This window comes from Canis lupus, chromosome 2 (assembly GCF_003254725.2).
Source record: "Canis lupus dingo isolate Sandy chromosome 2, ASM325472v2, whole genome shotgun sequence".
NCBI classification, from domain to species: Eukaryota; Metazoa; Chordata; class Mammalia; order Carnivora; family Canidae; genus Canis; species Canis lupus.
In genome coordinates, this window is record NC_064244.1 from 4,236,911 (window position 1) to 4,255,760 (window position 18,850).

General features: G+C 35.5%; 1 protein-coding gene across 1 annotated transcript in view; it reads right to left on the reverse strand.

Annotated features, from left to right (window-relative positions):
- CCDC7 (coiled-coil domain containing 7) overlaps positions 1–18,850 on the reverse strand; it is a 364,544-nt gene that overhangs the window by 299,776 nt on the left and 45,918 nt on the right. The window contains exons 6-10 of the mRNA XM_049096618.1: positions 14,859–14,959; positions 12,078–12,108; positions 11,349–11,435; positions 2,289–2,374; positions 188–242 (exon numbers count right to left, since the gene is read on the reverse strand). Coding sequence (XP_048952575.1) covers positions 188–242; positions 2,289–2,374; positions 11,349–11,435; positions 12,078–12,108; positions 14,859–14,959 — 360 coding nt within the window. The remainder of the gene's footprint in view (positions 1–187; positions 243–2,288; positions 2,375–11,348; positions 11,436–12,077; positions 12,109–14,858; positions 14,960–18,850) is intronic.

Here is an 18,850-nt window from a genome sequence, read left to right on the forward strand (position 1 = left end):
GTCAACCAACAAAAAAGAAGTATCTTAGAAATAACTTTAATAAAAAAAACTTTAATACATACATACACACAAATATACATGCATACAGACACACATCCCTATTTCACATGCATACTAATGTTTACACATATAATTATCACAGCATATACTAAATTAAACTTATATCCATAGAGAGAATGTGTGTTACCTGGACTTGAGTCAAATCTCCTTTTATTTTAAGCTCTTTGACTACAGACTTCTTCCTGTTATTAAAAAGGGTTTTAAATGCATCATGATATTTTAAATTGCATGACTACTTTGCTTTCTTGAATAGTACTTAAACCATTTTTAAATAACATTTCTCCAAAAAATTCATATTTTTAAGAATCATAAATCCATATAAATGATAAATAATTGAATAACATTTCTTAAACTAATTTTTCATTGGTATGATTAAAATATGGGAGTGAGATAAAGCAAGGAGTCTCAAAGTACATTGATCATTTTTTCCTCTCTGGTCATCTTAAGTTTTCATTTAAATTCCAGTTAGTTAATGTACAATGTAATATTAGTTTCAGGAGTATAATACAGTAATTCAACACTTCCATACATCATCCAGTGCTCATCACAGTGCACTCCTTAATTCCTATCACCTATTTAACCCAACCCTCCCCCCACCTCCCCTCTGGTAACCATCAGTTTGTTCTCTATAGTTAAATGTCTGTTTCTTCGTTTGCCAACAACACAAGAAACAACAGGTGTTGGCAAGGGTATGGAGAAAGGGGAATTCTCTTACGCTATTGGTAGAAATGCAAACTGATGCAGCCACTCTGGAAAACAGTATGGAGGTTCCTCAAAAAGTTAAAAATACAACAATTGCTACAATTCAGCAATTTCACTGCTAGATATTGCCTAAAGAATACAAAAATACTAATTCAAACTGATACATTGTTTGTAGCAGCATTATCTACAAATGGCTAAATTATGGAAACAGCCCAAGTGTCCATTGACTGATGAATGGATAAAGAAGATGTGATGTGTTTGTATATACATATATACAAGTGCACTTGTAATGAGTACTGGGTGTTGTATGGAAGTGTTGAATCACTGTATTGTACTCCTGAAACTAATATTACATTATATATTAACTAACTAGAATTTAAATAAAAACCCAAGATGACCAGAGAGGAAAAAAATGATCAATGTACTTTGAAAATCCTTACTTTATCTCACTTCCACACTTTAATCGTATCAATGAGAAATTAGCTTGAGAAATATTATTCAACATTTACACACACACACACACACACACACACACTGGAATATGCACTGGAATATTACTCAGCCATTTTTTAAAGATTTTATTTACTTATTGATGATAGACAGATAGAGGCAGAGACATAGGCAGAGGGAGGCTCCAATGCAGGCAGCCCAATGTGGGACTCGATCTTGAGACTCTGGGATCACACCCTTAGCCAAAGGCAGACACTCAATGGCTGAGCCACCCAGGTGTCCCTACTCAGCCATTAAAAAAAATGAAATCTTACCGTTTGTAACAATGTGGATGGAGCTAGAGAATATTACACTAAGTGAAATAAGTCAGAGAAAGACAAATACCGTAAGATTGTACTCATATGTGGAATTTAAGAAACAAAACAAATAAGCAAAAGGAAAAAAATAGTGGTCATCTTTCTTTTTCTGAGACAAAGGACAAGGCTGTTTGTCCACTGAATTTCTTTTCAGAATGTGTGAAACTCTATAAAGATTGAATTCACATTCTTTTTAAAATTATATATTAGGGTTTGACTAAAATAAATTCAAAATGCAAAAAAATATTTTATATTTCTAGAGAAAATGTTCACTTAATATGACCACGTTACAATAATCCACATGGATAAAAATAATTGATTTTATAAAATAAGTATAATCAAGAAGTATAGTAAAAAAAAAAAAAAAAAAAAAAGAACCCAGACTGAGGAGTTAATTTGCAAACCACAAACCATTAGCCAAACCATCAAGGAAACAATGTAAATCCTTTTGTTCCTAAAATGATTTTCAGATGTAATTGTTTACTTGTTCCTGAATACCTTATGCTTCATTCTCTTCTTCTAATTCACCTTTAGTTCTTTGTTCTTCCCTTCTTAGCCCTCATCCATCATCATATCCCAGTCAGCTTATAAAAATATGTTTAATGTAGTATTATATTTTTTAGAAAATGTTAATAAGTTATATTTAGGTGACCTCAAATTGTATAAAAAGAAAATACACATTAATAAGGAAAAATATTAACATGTAGCTTTATGTCTTACTCTTCTGAATTTTCAGGTTTTCCTTTGTCTTTTTTCTTCTCAGTTTTTATAGTTTTCTTTGTCTGATCATATGTAGACTTTGTCTTCTGTGTAATTTTATAGAAGCCAAAAATAAATAGTTAATGAGATAATAAATTAGAGGGAAATAAAACATAATATACATTACAAGGTTTTTAATTTTACTACACTTGATGTTTCAAGGAAACATTTCACTACACTTGATGTTTCAAGGAAAGTTATCTAAACAGAAGCAAAAGAAAATTAAAGATACAGTCAGAATGTTTCTTATCATGATCAACTGAATATAAATTGTATATAAGCTAATACATATCAAAAAAATTAAATTCCCCTGACAAATCACAGCCAGTTCTATAATATAACTTATGCCTTCCTAAAAATCATCTCACTATGAAAATCATGCACTAAACACTTCAGGACATAGGTGAAAAATGAAGTGAAGTGCTCAGCATCCAAAAAACATGGCCAATGGTACATTTTTTAAAAAGAGAAACATAAAAAACAGTTCTGTTTTACACAGTTAAATGATTTAAGAAACACATAGTATGATAAATATAGCTAGCTCTTTATCTTGAGGAAGACTTGAAGCTTATTTGTGCAAATGAGCACTAAATAGGTTGCAACTTGTTATTGGGCAGTTTTGGTAGAAGGGTTATCTGAAATTGGATGAAAAACTGTAACAGATTGTGGACTGGTGTGGTACACTACAAACATGGTGATTCAAGATAGGGTATATAGTCAATTTTACCTAGTACTCTTTGCAGATGAAATTGTACATAAACACATGAAAAAATTCATATTATGTTTAAATTGTATTGGAATAAATTTGCATTTCAAAGCAAATATAGCAGAACTAACTATATATTTTAAAGTATTCTTGAACTACTATGTAGTACCAGATTATTTTATACAAGAAATTGAGAAAAAACTTAGCAATTAGATTATTGAAACTTTTGGATGGCCTTATTAAGAGACCTATTAAGGCATGCATTAGGTGTTTATTTCCTGTTTTAGAACACAACTCCCAACAGACACAAATTCACTAGTGGCAGTTCTCATGAGTTAAACAAAAAGTTTATTTTATTTCTTCATAAAATATGAAAAATAAGTATAATAATGAATTTTTAATGAAAATTGTTAAGGTCCCCAAATAACTTTCTAGTTTCAATATGAGTTTTGGGATATATTCCCTATACAGAATACCCTAATATACATTGGAAAAGCCTAATATATACTGACAATCAAAAAATACTTTAAAAATGAAAAGGAAAAAGCCTAAAAATAGTGAAGAGGCCATCAGTGAATTGTGAAAAAACTTTAAGTGACAAATATGCTTGTAATTGCAGTACATGATGGAGGAAAGGAAAGAAAGTAAATATTTGAAGAAATAACAGCCAAATTTCATTTTCAAACTTGACAAAACCTTATACCCACAAATCCACAAAAAAATAAGGAAGACTACCTCCAAGACATATAATAAAATTATTAAAAGCAGTAATATGGATAAAAATCTTAGAAGACAGAGGAGGAGAGTAGATTATATACAAGGATAAAATGGACAGCAGATTTCTTTTTAGAAACAAAGCAAGTCAGAAGACAAAAGAGAAACATCTTTAAATACTAGAAGAAAAAGAGACAGTCAAACCTAGATTTCTCTATCCAGAGAAAATATCTTTCAAAACTGAAGGAAAAAAATTTTTTTCAGAAGTCAAAGATTTGAAAAAATACATCAGCTGCAGACCTGAACATAAAAAAATTATGAAGAATCCTTCAAGCACAAGGAAAAATGATACTAGATAGAAATAAGAAAATATACAAACTTAAGACCAACAGAAATGATAATTAAATGAGAAAATATAAAGACTTTTTCTTATTATATAAAAGGTAATAGTTTACAGCTAAAATAATGAAAATGTGTTGTCCCATTTATATCATAGGTTGTAAGATGTATGAAAATGATAGCACAAAGGCTGGAAAAGGACAAATAAAAGTACATTATCTTAAGGCTCTTAGTGATTGCATTTTTTTAAGATTTTATTTATTTATTTATTTTACACAGAGATAGTGTGAGCAGGGCCAGAGGCAGAGGGAGAGACAATCTCAAGCAAACTTTATCTCAGTACAGAGCCCAAGGTGGGGCTGGATCTCACAACCCTGAGATCATGACCTCAGTGGAAATCAAAAGTTGGACACTTAACCTACTGAGCCACCCCGGTTCTTAAGTGATTTCATATTACTTGAATATAAACTGTAATAATTTAAAACAATACTGTAAGCACTTTACTGTAAAGCAACCAATAAAGCAACCAATTGAGCAGCAAATACAAAAGTATAAAGATTTTGTTACCTGGAAGTGGGGTACTTTTGTAACATACAACTTAAAATGCAGAATTGGCTTCAGAATTGTACAGTAGGCAGAAGCTGAAAGAATTTTATGGAGTATGAAAAAAACTTAGCAAATTATGAAAAGAAGAAAAATACTTTAACCTAGAGAGAGGCAGGCACAGGCATGCTGGCTGACCACAGAACCAAGAAATTCCCCTTAAAATCAGGAACAAATGAAAAATACATACTCTCATCATGTCTATTCAGTATCATTCCAGAGGTCTTTACTAGTGCAACAGGCAGGAAAAAGAAATAGCATCACAAATTGGAAAGCAAGAAAATTTAGGCTATTATAATTCATACATACTTTGACTTTGCAAGTAGGAAATAAAAAGATAATCATTATGACAGTATAGACAGGTTTGTGGGTGCAAAATTAAATACACAAAAATTTATTACAATTCTCAATGATAGTTTTAAAATATCTTTTAAAAGACAGCAATTAAAATAACAAAGAAATATCAAAGATTAACAAAATGAATTTTATGAAGGTTATCATAGACAATGTAAGGATTAAAGAAAATCGTCAAAAATGGAAGCAATTAATATTTATAAACAAATAGGTGTATCATGATATCCTAGATGTAAATCTCTATCATTTGGTGTACAGATTCAGCACAATTGCATAATTTGACAAATTAACTCTAAGATTTATAAGCAAATGGAAAGACCAAAAGTAAATAAATTCTTATAAATTGCAAGGTGGGTTGACTTGCCTTATAAAATATCAAGACCTGTTATAAATCTCTAGTCATTAAGGACCTCAGGCATTAGCTTAGGACTAGACAAGGCTAATGGGACAGAACAGAAAGCAGAAACAAATCTTTAAGCAGTGAGATTTTCTAGAAACAGCATACCAAAATATACACGCCTAGGAGATCCTATTTAGGAAGCTATTATAGAGAGCCAGGTGTTAGCCAAAATGAAATAAATAAGGAAACAGTAAACCATAGGCCAAATGTGCCTTGTGGCCTTTTTTGTAAATAAAGTTTTATTGCAACATAGCCATGCTCATTTATTTATGACTATTTTCATACTATGGAAGGGGACTTAAGATGCAACATAGGCTGTATGGCCTACAAAAACTAAAATACTTATCAACTGATATCTGGAGTAACAAAATAGATAATTTAAGTAATCAGGGAAAAACTATTAAGTACAGTAGACACCAGATATTTGTGCCCAGTATTTCTTCTTCCCTTTTGTTAAGAAACAACACCACATTCTAGGACGGTTCTGCACCTCCCTCATCTCAAACTGTCCTGGTAACATTTGACCTAATAAGCAAAGTCAATAAGATCCAATCACCTAAAAATTGACTACTATGGAAAGGAAGAGGTTAGAGCCAAGTATTTCCAGAGTCAGTATCCAAAGGGATGGAGGGGAAATACCCATAAGCTCTCACTCTAAAAATTCTCTGAAAAGATAGAAGCAGTAGCTGTCTCTAAACTTCTATTATTTTTGATTCTAAGAGCTTTCCTGGTTCTATCCCTCACCAAACATATTGTTCACTTTTCTTTCAATTCTTTGAATTATCTTAATATCCACCCAATAAATGTTTTGCTTTAGGTAGAGTCAGTTTCTTCTGCTTGCAAAAAGAGTAAATAAAACCTTTATGTGACATCTAGGAAACTACTGATTAAGATTTGGCACACAAGGATAGGAATCAAATGTAGCTTTTATGAAAATTGAGTGAATACACCTAAATAGACAATATTCCAAAGAAGACACACAGATGGCCAGAAGACACATGAAAAGATGCTTACCATCATTCATCATCAGGCAAATGCAAATCAAAACCACAATGAGATATCATCTCACACAGGTCAGAATGGCTAAAATCAAAAACACAATAACAAGTGCTGGTGAGGCGTTTGAAAGGTGACCAGGATTGACTGGTATAGAGCCCAGAGAGTATTGCCCTACTCCTAGAGAAAAGGGAGGCAAATAACCCAGGGACAGATGGTGTGGAAACAGCAATCTGAAGAATGCCTGGGGGCAGCATTCCCAGCAATGCCTCTCTAGGGATAAAGGAGCTGGCCAGCACCATTTCTTTCCCCCAACCCTCAGCATAAATATGGAACCACCTGAGGTAAGTAGCACTACACCAACACCAGCTGCCTAACCTGTTTACACCAAATACTACACCCCTGTGTTACGGCACTACTGCCCTTCTCCATCAAGCTTGCCTCAGTCTCCGCAGAGCTGGCCTCTCCCCGAGAAGACCAGCAGAAACCCCTTCTCCCAATCAGAGAGTTTCTCAGGGCTTCAGTTCTACCAGAAGTAGTATCAGCTCTCAAATAACAAGCAGACCAGAGCATGCCTCATTAAAAGTCACCACATTAGAACCATATGATACTCTCAATAGATGTAGAGAAAGCATGTGAAAAAATGCAGCATGCATTCTTGATCAAAACTCTTCAGAATGTAGGGACAGAGAGGACTTTCCTCAATATCTTAAAAGCCATCTATGAAAAGCCCACAGCAAATATCATTCTCAATGGGTAAAAACTGAGAGCCTTTCCCCTAAGATCAGGAACATGACAGGGATGTCCACTCTCACCACAGTTGTTCAACATAGTACTAGAAGTCCCAGCCTCAGCAATAAGACAACAAAAAGAAATAAGAGATGGAAAAACATTCCATGCTCATGGACTGGAAGAATAAATATTGTAAAAATATCTATGCTACCCAGGGCAATTTACATGTTCAATGCAATCCCTATCAAAATAGGGGGAAAATTAGAGAGGGAGACAAACCATGAGAGACTCCTAACTCTAGGAAACAAACAAAGGGTGGCAGAAGGAGAGGTGAGGGGGGGTTGGGGTAAGTGGGTGAAAGGCACTGAGGGCACTTGATGGGATGAGCACTGGGTGTTATGCTATATATTGGCAAATCGAACTTCAATAAAAACAAATTAAAAAATAAGAAAAAGAAATAAATAAAAGTCACCACATTCTGGTCAAGGACCAAACACTGATGACTGCAGGTGAGGAGAGCCTCTTCAGATGACTGGCCTGAAGGATAGAGCAGCCAAAATAGAGCAGAAAACACATGCAGCACACACCAGAGACACTTCCTTGAAATGCCAGGCCCTGGACACTATATGACCTCTTCCTCATAAAGCCATTATCTCTCAGGAGCAGGAAATATAACTGGCTTTTCTAACACAGAGAAGAAGGCAGAGACTTAGAGAAAATGCCAAGATGGAGGAATTCATCCCAAATGAAAGAACAAGATAAGGTCATGGCCAGAGATCTAAGCAAAACAGATATATATAACACACCTGATGGAGAATTTAGAGCAACAAGCATAAAGATACTATGCCTGAGAAAAGCCAGAAGACTTCAGGGAGGCCCTTACCACAGAGATAAGAGTCAAAAAGAAATCAATCAGAAATGAAAAATGAAATAACCAAGATTGGAAACAGATTGGATTTAATGAAGCAGAAGAACAAATAAGTGGTATAGAAGATAGGAGCTCTGGGTGGCTCAGTCAGTTAAGCATCTGTGTTTGGCTCTGGTCATGATCCCAGGTTCCTGGGATCAAGTCCCACATCAGGCTCCCCGCTTGACAGGGAGTCTGCTTCTCCCTCTCCCTTGCCACTCCCCCTGCTTGTGCTCTCTCTCCTTCTTTCTCTCTCTCTCTCTCTAAATAAATAAATAAATAAAATATTTTTTAAAAGTGATATAGAAGATAAAATAATGGAAAATAATGAAGCTAAACAAAAGAGAAGAATTATGTGGAACATGAGAACAGACTTAAGGAATTTATTGACTCCATAAAACATAATAACATTCATATTATGGGAGTCTCAGAAGAAGAGGAGAGAGAAAAGGAGACAGAAAATTTATTTGAGGAAATCATATATGAAAATATCTCTAATCTAGGGAAGGAAACAGATCCAGATCCGTGAGGCACAAAGAATTCCCATCAAAATCAACAAAAGCAGGCCAATAACGCCAAGACTTATTGTAATTTACTTTGTAAAATATAAGGATAAAGAAAAACAATCTTTAAAAATCAGCAAGACAAAAGAAGTCTCTAACTTACAAGGGAAAACCCATAGGCTAGAAGGAGATTTAAAAAAAAAAATTGGCAAGAAGGGAGTGGCATGATATATACTAAGTGCTGAAAGGGAAAAATCTGCAGCCAAAATATTCCATCCAGCAAGGCTATCATTCAGAATAGGAGAGATAAAGAGTTTCCCAGAAAAACAAAACCCAAAGGAGTTCATGACCACTAAACCAGTCCTGCAAGAAATATTAAAAGGGACTCTTTGAGTGGAAAAATCTCCAGAAACACCAACTTTGCAGGTAATACAATGGCACTAAACTCATAACCATAAGATAATATTATGAAAAACTGTATGTCAACAAACCTGGAAGAAATAGATAAATTGCTAGAAACATATAAACTACCAAAATTGAAACAAGAATAAATATAAAATTGAGCAAACCAATGACCAGCCAAGAAATTGAATCAGTAATTAAAAAATAATAAATAAATAAATAAATAAATAAATAAATAAATAAATAAAACTCCGAAGAAATAAAAGTCCAGGGCCAGATGGCTTCAAAGGCAAATTCTACCAAACATTTAAAGAAGAATTAATACCTATTCTTTCCAAACTATTCAAAAAAATAGAAAAGGACGGAAAACTTCCAAATTCATTCTATGAGTCCAGCATTACCCTGATACCAAAACCTAATAAAGACTCCAGTAACAAAGAAAACTACAGGCCAATATCCTAGATGAACAAGAATGCAAAAATTCTCAATAAAATCCTAACAAGCTGAATCCAACAGCACATTAAAAAAGACCATTCAACACCATCAAGTGGGATTTATTCCTGAGTTGCAAGGATGGTTCAATATTCACAAATTAGTCAATGTGATACACCACATTAACAAAAGAAAAGATAAACCATATGATCCTTTCAATAAATGAGGAAAAAGCATTTTGGAAAGTACAACATCTGTTCATGATAAAAACCATCAACAAAGTAAGGATAGAAAAAAAAAAAAGGTAGGGATAGAGGAAACACAAGTCAACCTCAACATCATAAAGGCCATACACAAAAAACCCACAGCTAATATCATCCTTAATGGGGAAAAAAATCAGAGCTTTCTTTCTACAGTCAGGAACAAGACAAGGACGTCTACTCTCACCACTGTTATTTAACATAATATGGGAAATCCTAGCTACAGCAATCAGACAACAAAAAGAAATAAAAGGTATCCAAATCAACAAGGAAGAAGTCAAACTTTCACTATTGGCAGATGACATGATACTCTTATATAGAAAACCTGAAAGACTCCACCAAAAAGTTGCTAGAACTGATACACAAATTTGGTAAAGTTGTAACATACAAGATCAATATACAGAAATCTGTTGCATTTCTATATGTCAGTAATGAAGCAGCAAAAAGAGAAGTTAAGGAATCGATCCCATTTACAATTGCACCAAAAACCATGAGATACCTAGGAATAAACCTAACCAAAGAGGTAAAAGATCTGCACTTTTGGGACACCTGGGTGGCTCAGTGGTTGGGCGTCTGCCTTTGGCTCGGGACATGATCTTGGAGTTCTGGGATCAGGCCCTACAGTGGGCTCCCCACAGGGACCCTGCTTCTCCCTCTGCCGGTGTCTCTGCCAGTCTCTCTGTGCCTGTCATGAATAAATGAATAAAATCTTTAAAAAAAAAAAAGATCTGCACTCTGAAAACTATAGAACACTTATGAAAGATATTGAATATGATTGAATATGCCACGAAGAAATGGAAAGATTCCATGCTCGTTGATTACAAAAACATTGTTCAAGTGTCTATATTACCCAAAGCATTCTATATATTTAATGCAACACCTATCAAAATACCAACAGCATTTTTCACAGACTTAGAACAATTCTAAATTTGTATGGAACCACAAAAGATCCCAAATAGACAAAGCAACCTTGAAAAAGCAAAGCAAAGCTGGACACATCACAATTCCAGACTTCAAGTTATATTTCAAAGCTGTAGTGATCAAGACAGTATGGTACTGACACAAAATAGAAAACTAGGTCAATGGAACAGAATAGAAAACCCAGAAGGGAACCCACAACTACACATTCAATTAATCATCAACAAAGCAGGGAAGAATATCTACTGTAAAAAAAAGACAGTCTTCTCAACAAACAGTGTTAGGAAACCTGGACAACAACATGAAAAAGAATGAAACTGGACCACTTTCTTACACCATACACAAAAGCAATTTCAAAATCGATTAAAGACATGAAGAGACATGAAACCATCAAAACCCTAGAGGAGAACACAAGCAATAACAGACTATACCAACTTCTTACTAGGTATTTCTCCTGAGGCAAGGCAAACAAAAGCAAAAATAAATTATTGGGACTCTATCTATATTTAATAAATATTTGGCCTTAAAATGTCTCTTGGAATGTTTATATTTTATGTCTGTTTTTCATAGCATCTTTTTTGTTTTAATAGCTAATATAATAACTTAGAAAATAGCATAATTTTATTTTTTAAAGCACAGCTTTTAACTATTAATATCAAAAATGTATTATAAAACATTTAAATGTATCTTTGATTTCTATCTTACAATAATAAGGTAGGTACTCTACCATTTTCAGACACTGAAATTAAACTAACCTCATTCTTCAGCTTTTGTAGTTCATTTTCCAGCACCGACTTCTCCTCTAATAACACTTGAAAATCACTTTCCATTTGTTTATATTTCTAAAAGCAAATATTATAATTTTAGTAATAATAATGAAAAACATACATTTCAACGTAAAGAAATTATTGGGCACTTAATTATTAAAGTAAGAAAGTCTTAATTAACTCGTGAAAATAATGAATCAGTGGTATTAGTCTGCATAATGAACTATAATGGGGCTGAGAGAGAGGCAAATGAACTAGAAGTAACAATGAATGGAAATTTAGAAGACTATGGGGTATTACAGTTCAATATTTCAGAAGTGAATTGTTTCTCAGAAATAACAAGGTCTAGTAAAATCAAAAAAGACTAAACTTTCCAGCTCACATATACACAGACATGTCTTGAATAAACTGACAAAGTATTGAGTCTTTAAGATTGTGCATCCTGGGATCCCTGGGTGGCGCAGCGGTTTGGCGCCTGCCTTTAAGGGCCCAGGGCGCGATCCTGGAGACCCAGGATCGAATCCCACATCGGGCTCCCGGTGCATGGAGCCTGCTTCTCCCTCTGCCTGTGTCTCTGCACCTCTCTCTCTCTCTGTGACTATCATAAATAAATAAAAATTAAAAAAAAAAAGATTGTGCATCCTGACAACAATTTCTAGAGTCTACTAATATTATCAAGGGCAAAGTGCAATTTCAAACTGATAATGCTATACTTACAGCCTCTAACAAACCTTGATCACCCACAGCTCTGAAAAACAAACCAAAAATATCTATAATGTATTATCCTTTTACATTCATATTTTTACTTATATAACATATATTTTCTTTGAAACAGTTTAAGATAATACAAAGGAGGTTACAGTACACTTGGACTACCCTTCCAAAAATCCAATTCTCTATCTCAAGATATTATTAGATTGTTGTGTCTTTTCAGAACTTGATGCATTATTAAATACTACATGTACCTATTTGATTCTATCGTTTTTGTTGGTGATTTAGATTACTGTTTTGTTTTCTTTTTCATATAAATGACATCAATGTATATGTTGTCTTAAATTTATTTTCACTTAATACAATGTCTGAGATTTATTTATATTGGTAAACACATATATACTTCATGCCTTTTAAGTACCATTCCTTATTCCATAGCAGGATTTGTCAAACTTTTTTTAATAAAGAGCCAGATAGAAAATATTTTAGACTTTGAAGGCCAGATGATCTGTCACTACCCCAACTCTGCAAAAGCAGAGATGATAGGTACCTAAATGGGTATGGCAAGATTTAATTTATGGGCTGTAGTTTGCTGAACATTGTTCTAAGGCATGGGTAAATGATATATTTTTTTTTTGATAAATGAGTTATTATAATCCAAATTTGTAAAGCTTTAAGATATAATTAACATACCATGCAATTCATTCATTTAAAGTATATAACTCAGTGACTTTTAATATATTCACCAAGTTAGGCATCTATGATAATGACTTAGTTTTAGAACATTTTAAATTACCTCAAAAAGAAACCCTGTACCCATCAACAGTCTCCACGCTCTGGGAACAGCGCTGCCTCAATCCTGGCAGGCACTCATCTACCTTCTGTCTCTATAGATTGGCCTATTTTGGATATTTCATTTGAATAAAATTATATAATATGTGGTCTTTTGAAACTGGTTTCTTACACTTAGCATAACGTTTTCAAGGTTCATCCATGTTGTAGCATATATCAGTATCATATTCCTTTTTATTGCCAAATATGATTCCATTGTAGAGATGTACACATTTTATCTATTCATCAGTTTATGGGCATTTAGATCGTTTCCACTTCGAGGCTATTATGAATAATGCTACAGTGAACATCCTCCATGTACAAGTTTTTGCTTGTATATGTTTTCAATCACTTGGTATAAACCTAGGAATAGAATTTCTGGGTAATATTTTGGCTTTGTGTTTAACATTTTGAAGAACCAACAAACTGGTTTTAATACACACACCACTTTAATTCCTATCAGCAATGTATGAGGGTCCCAATTCCTCTACATCCTTGCCAACAATTGTTATTGTCATCTTGTTTTCTCATAGCTATCTTAATGGGAGTGAAGTGATATAACACTGCAGTTGTGATTTGAAATTCCCTAATGACTAATGATGTTGAACTTTCATGTGCCTATTGACCATTGGTATATCTTGCTTCAGAAAATATATATTTAGATTATTTACCCAATTTTAATTTGGGCTATTTATCTTTTTATTATTGAGGTATAAGAGTTGTTTACATATTCTGGATAGAAGTCTTTTATTCCCTCCCTTCCCAAACACATGGAGAACAGAAACTACAACTAGTTAGTTGGAAAGAAGGTAGTAAAAGAGAAAAGTTAGTCATAACCCCCAGAAGGCTCCAGCTGGTATACTGTGTGGGGGAAAGGGAGAGAAGTCCTACGTTAGAATAAAAATCAAAATATTAAAATACTGACTATAATATTTGACAAGGAATTTTAATTTACCAAATAGCACAGTGCTTTTGAATTAAATTTAATTATTATTTGAGAGTGATCAAAAAAAGTTTACACTAGGTTTTATCCAGGAGTAGGCAGAAAATAAGCCCCAATTAGCAAACATAAATGAACACAAAGTGTCCAAATGAAAGTTGATTTGTGATTTCATTCTACAAGACATGCTTTTTCAATATACCAGTTTTGTAACTAATATAACCTTAGCCACCTGAAAGAATTGTGGGTAATCCACAGTGACTATTATAGGTACCTTATATAAGTGAAATCATATAACTTTGTCTTCTTGTGACTGGCTTATTTTACTTAGCATAACATCCTCAAGGTTCACTCATGTTGTACCACATGGCAGAATTTCCTTCCTTTTTAAGACTCAGTAATATTCACTTTTTCTTTTCTTTTTTAAAAGATTTTATTTATTAATTAATGAGAGACACAGAGAGAGAGAGAGAGAGAGAGAGAGAGAGAGGCAGAGACACTGGCAGAGGGAGAAGCAGGCTCCCTGCATGGAGCCTGATGTGGGACTCGATCCCGGGACTCCAGAATCAGGCACAAGGCTGAAGGCAGGCACTAAACCACTGAGTGACCCAGGGATCCCCACATTTTCTTTATATGTTATCTGTTTTGGGAAACTTGGGTTACTTCCACCATTTGCTATTTTAAATAATGCTATAGTAAACATGGGTGTATAAATATCTTTTGAGACCCTGGCTTCAATTTTGCAGGGTATACTCAGATATGAAATTCCTAGATCATATGGTAATTGCGTTTTTAATTTTTTTGAGAAACTGACATACTGTTTTCCTTTGTGACTATAAATTTTATATTCTGCATGATTATAATTTTAAATTTCAAAATTACACATATCACAAAAATTGACATAGAACACTAAATTTTTTTAACAGTGGTCATATCTTCTTTATGTTTCCAATTTTTCTAAAATAAATGTGTACTCATTTTCATAATTAAGAAAAGGAGATATTTTAAAAACTTACCTCTCCAACATATTTGACTGTTTTTCAAATATTTTCAACATGACATTCAATCGATTCATCAGTGAATAAGCAGCTTCTATTGTGAAGATAAAAAGGAAAAACTTTAAAGGTATTACAAATGACTGAAGTTATACCTCTTTATTGATGTAACTCACTGCTGTATGTGTGAAAACTAAATGAACATAAAGAGGAGACATTACTCAAAGAACAAATGCTTATGATAAAAAGAGTTACCATTTTATTAAATAGCTATTATGTCACTCCACTACCTTACAATTCTTTTTATTCTGACGGTAACCCAAAAAGATATTGTCACTATTTTCAAATAAATAAATTGAGTCTCAGAGAGCTTATATAATTTGATCAAAATTGACAAAACTGGATTGAGGTCAGTACGTGTAACCTCCGTTTAACATTGCACATAAGGGGACTCTAAGACGCTAAGAGAAAACTGCTTTGGTTGCTGCTGCTAAGTCAACAAAGACTATGGGAAGACTAACAAGCCTGTCAAGTTTTCCACCTGAATCAAATAATCCAAAAGGTTAACTAAAATGCTATTTAAAAGGAAATCAACATTATGAAAATCCACAGTAATCCAAATTAGAACTATCAGATTCGTAGATCTTGTAATACAAAAAGTACACGAGACGATAGTCCCTTCACTAAGTTTGCTACTAATACACCAAACATGAAATGTACAAAGATAATGTTAAATAACATGGGAGCAGTCCACAATTCCAAAATATGAATTATATTTTGAGAGAGAAAAAAACAGGATAGAAATCAGCTAAACCTCAAAAAAAAGATTAGACTTTTATTTGAAAGACAGGCAAAAATCATAAAACAGGTAAAGTACAAATGTGCAACATATGTCAATAGAATCAAGTAAGTCAAGTATACATGAGCCCATGGGTCATGAGATCAAGCCCCACATCGGGCTCCCTGAGCAGCTGGTAGGGGAGTGTCTTCTTGAGATTCTCTCTCCCTCTGCCTACTCCGCTTGATCGTGTTGTCTCTCTCCAAAATAAAAATCTTTAAGAAAATAAAATAAGTATATAAAGAAACCAAGTAAACTAGAAGCTTGCTTTAGGAGAGTCAGTACTCCTTAAACATTCAGAATATATACTGAAAGAAGTCAGCTTTAGAAAAATAAAATTTTAAATTTTTTTATAAGCAAGAGAGACTAACATACATAAAATATGGGGCACCTGGGTGGCTCAGTCAGTTGTGTCTGCCTTTAGCTCAGGTCATGATCTTGGGATCCTGGGATTAAGCACTGAGTCAGGTTCCCCAGTCAGCAAGGAATATGCTTCTCCCTCATGTAGTGAGAGATGAAGAGGGACACTATATCATACTTAAAGAATCTATCCAAGAAGAGGACTTAACATTCATCAATATATATGCCCCCGAATATGGGAGCTGCCAAATATATCAATTAATATTTGCTGTGGGCTTTTCGTAGATGGCTTTTAAGATGCTGAGGAATGTTCCCTCTATCCCTACACTCTGAAGAGTTTTGATCAGGAATCGATGCTGTATTTGGTCAAAAGCTTTCTCTGCATCTATTGAGAGGATCATATGGTTCTTGTTCTTTCTCTTGCTGATATGATCAATCACACTGATTGCTTTACAAGTCTTGAACGAGCCTTGCATCCTGGGGATAAATCCAATTTGGTCATGGTGAATAATCTTCTTAATGTATTGTTGGATCCTATTGGCTAGTATCTTGTTGAGAATTTTTGCATCTGTGTTCATCAGGGATATTGGTCTATAATTCTCTTTTTTGGTGGGGTCTTTGACTGGTTTTGGAATTAAGGTGATGCTGGCCTCATAGAATGAGTTTGGAAGTATTCCACCCTTTCTTTTAGAACAGCTTTAGTAGAATAGGTATTGTTTCCTCTTTAAACGTTCCATATAATTCCTCTGGGAAGCAATCTGGCCCTGAACTTTTGTGTCTTGGGAGGGTTTTGATGACTGCTTCAATTTCCTCCCTGGCTATTGGCCTGTTCACGTTTTCTATTTCTTCCTGTTCCAGTTTTGGAGGTTGTGGTTTTCCAGAAATGCATCCATTTCTTCTAGATTGCCTAATTTATTGGCATATGGCTGCTCATAAAAAGTTTTTAAAATTGTTTGTATTTCCTTGGTATTGGTTGTGAGCTCTCCTTTTTAATTCATGACTTTATTAATTAGAGTCTTTTCTCTTTTGTTTTTAATAAGGCTGGCTAATGGTTTATCTATCTTATTAATTCTTTCATGGAACCAACTCCTGGTTTTGTTGATGTGTTCCCAAGTTCTTCCAGTCTCTATTTCATTGAGTTCTGCTCAAATCTTTATTAACTCTCTTCTTCTGCTGGGTGTAGATTTTATTTGCTGTTCTTTCTCCAGTTCCTCTGGGTGCAAGGTTAGCTTGCCTTTTTGAGCTTTTCTCCAATTTTTTGAGGGATGCTTGTATTGCGATGTATTTCCCCGATAGGACTGCTTTTGCAGCATCCCAAAGATTTTGAACGGTTGTATCTCCATTCTCATTAGATTGCATAAATCTTTTTAATTCATCTCTAATTTCCTGGTTGACCCTTTCATCTTTTAGCAGAATGGTCCTTAACCTCCCTGTGTTTGTAAAGAGGCGGGGCAAGATGGTGGAAGAGTAGGGTCCCCAAGTCACCTGTCCCCACCAAAGTACCTAGATAACCTTCAAATCATCCTGAAAACCTACGAATTTGGCCTAAGATTTAAATAGAGAACAGGTGGAATGCTACAGTGAGAAGTGTTCACGCTTCTATCAAGGTAGGAAGACAGCGGGGGTGGGGGATAAAAGAAATAAACAAAAGGCATCCAAGAGGGAGGGGCTCCGCGAGGAGCCGGGCTAAGGCTGAGTGTCCCCAGGGCAGGAAAGCCCCGTCCTGGAGAAGCAGGTGTTTTAACAATCTTTCCAGATGGAAAGGTGCTGGCAGGGAGTTGGAGCAGGATCCCAGGAGGGCGGGGATGCCCTCAGGCTCCCAGGGACACTAACAGAGCACCTGTGCCCCTGGGAGAAGGCTCCACACCCCGCCGCCAGCTCCCTAAAGGGCTGCAGCCTGCTGAGGGCTGGACCCGGGAGCAGCTCTGGAGGCTGCTCCGGCAGAGGCTCCGTGTAGAGGGGGCTGTGCGGCCCCGGGGGAGCGGGAATCCAGCGGCGCAGGCCCGGGACCCCAGGGCACCCGGGACAAGCCCAGGATCCAGAGCTCCCCCCGGGACAGGCAGAAGCCAGGAGGGCACAGGACAGCAAGGACACTCCTGCCGCCCAGCGACCCCGAATTGAGCAGATCAGCGGCCCCGCCCCCAGAGCATCCAGGCTCCCGCAGACTGACAGCTCTGTAGTTACTATGGGGGCTGACTCCAGGGCTCCAGAGCTGGCCGCCGCCACTGTGGTTGTTCCTCCTGGGGCCTCACAGGGTAAACAACCCCCACTGAGCCTCACAGTGGCCTCACAGGATAAACAGCTTAAACATCTTTCACTGAGCCCTGCACCAGGCAGGGGGCTGAGCAGCTCCCCCAAGTGCTAACACCTGAAAATCAGCACAGCAGGCCCCTCCCCCAGAAGACCAGCTACACCAACAGGGGAAAAACAAATTATTTACCAAGCAGCACTGGAAAGTTCCAGGGGAAGTCAAGGGATTTACAGTATACAGATCAGAGGATACTCCCCCTTGTTTTTTGTTTTTTGATTTGTTTGCTTCGCCCCCGCCTTTTTTTCTTTTTTCTTCTCTTTTTCTTTCTTTTCTTTTCTTTTTCTTTTCTTCTTTCTCTTCTGTCTTTTGCGCCTTTTCCCAATACAACTTGTTTTTGGCTACACTGCACTGAGCAAAATGACTAGAAGGAAAACTTCACCTCAAAATAAAGAATCAGAACCAGTCCTCTCTCCCACAGTTACAAAGTCTGGATTACAATTAAATGTCAGAAAGCCAATTCAGAAGCACTATAATAAAGCTACTGGTGGCTCTAGAAAAAAAGCA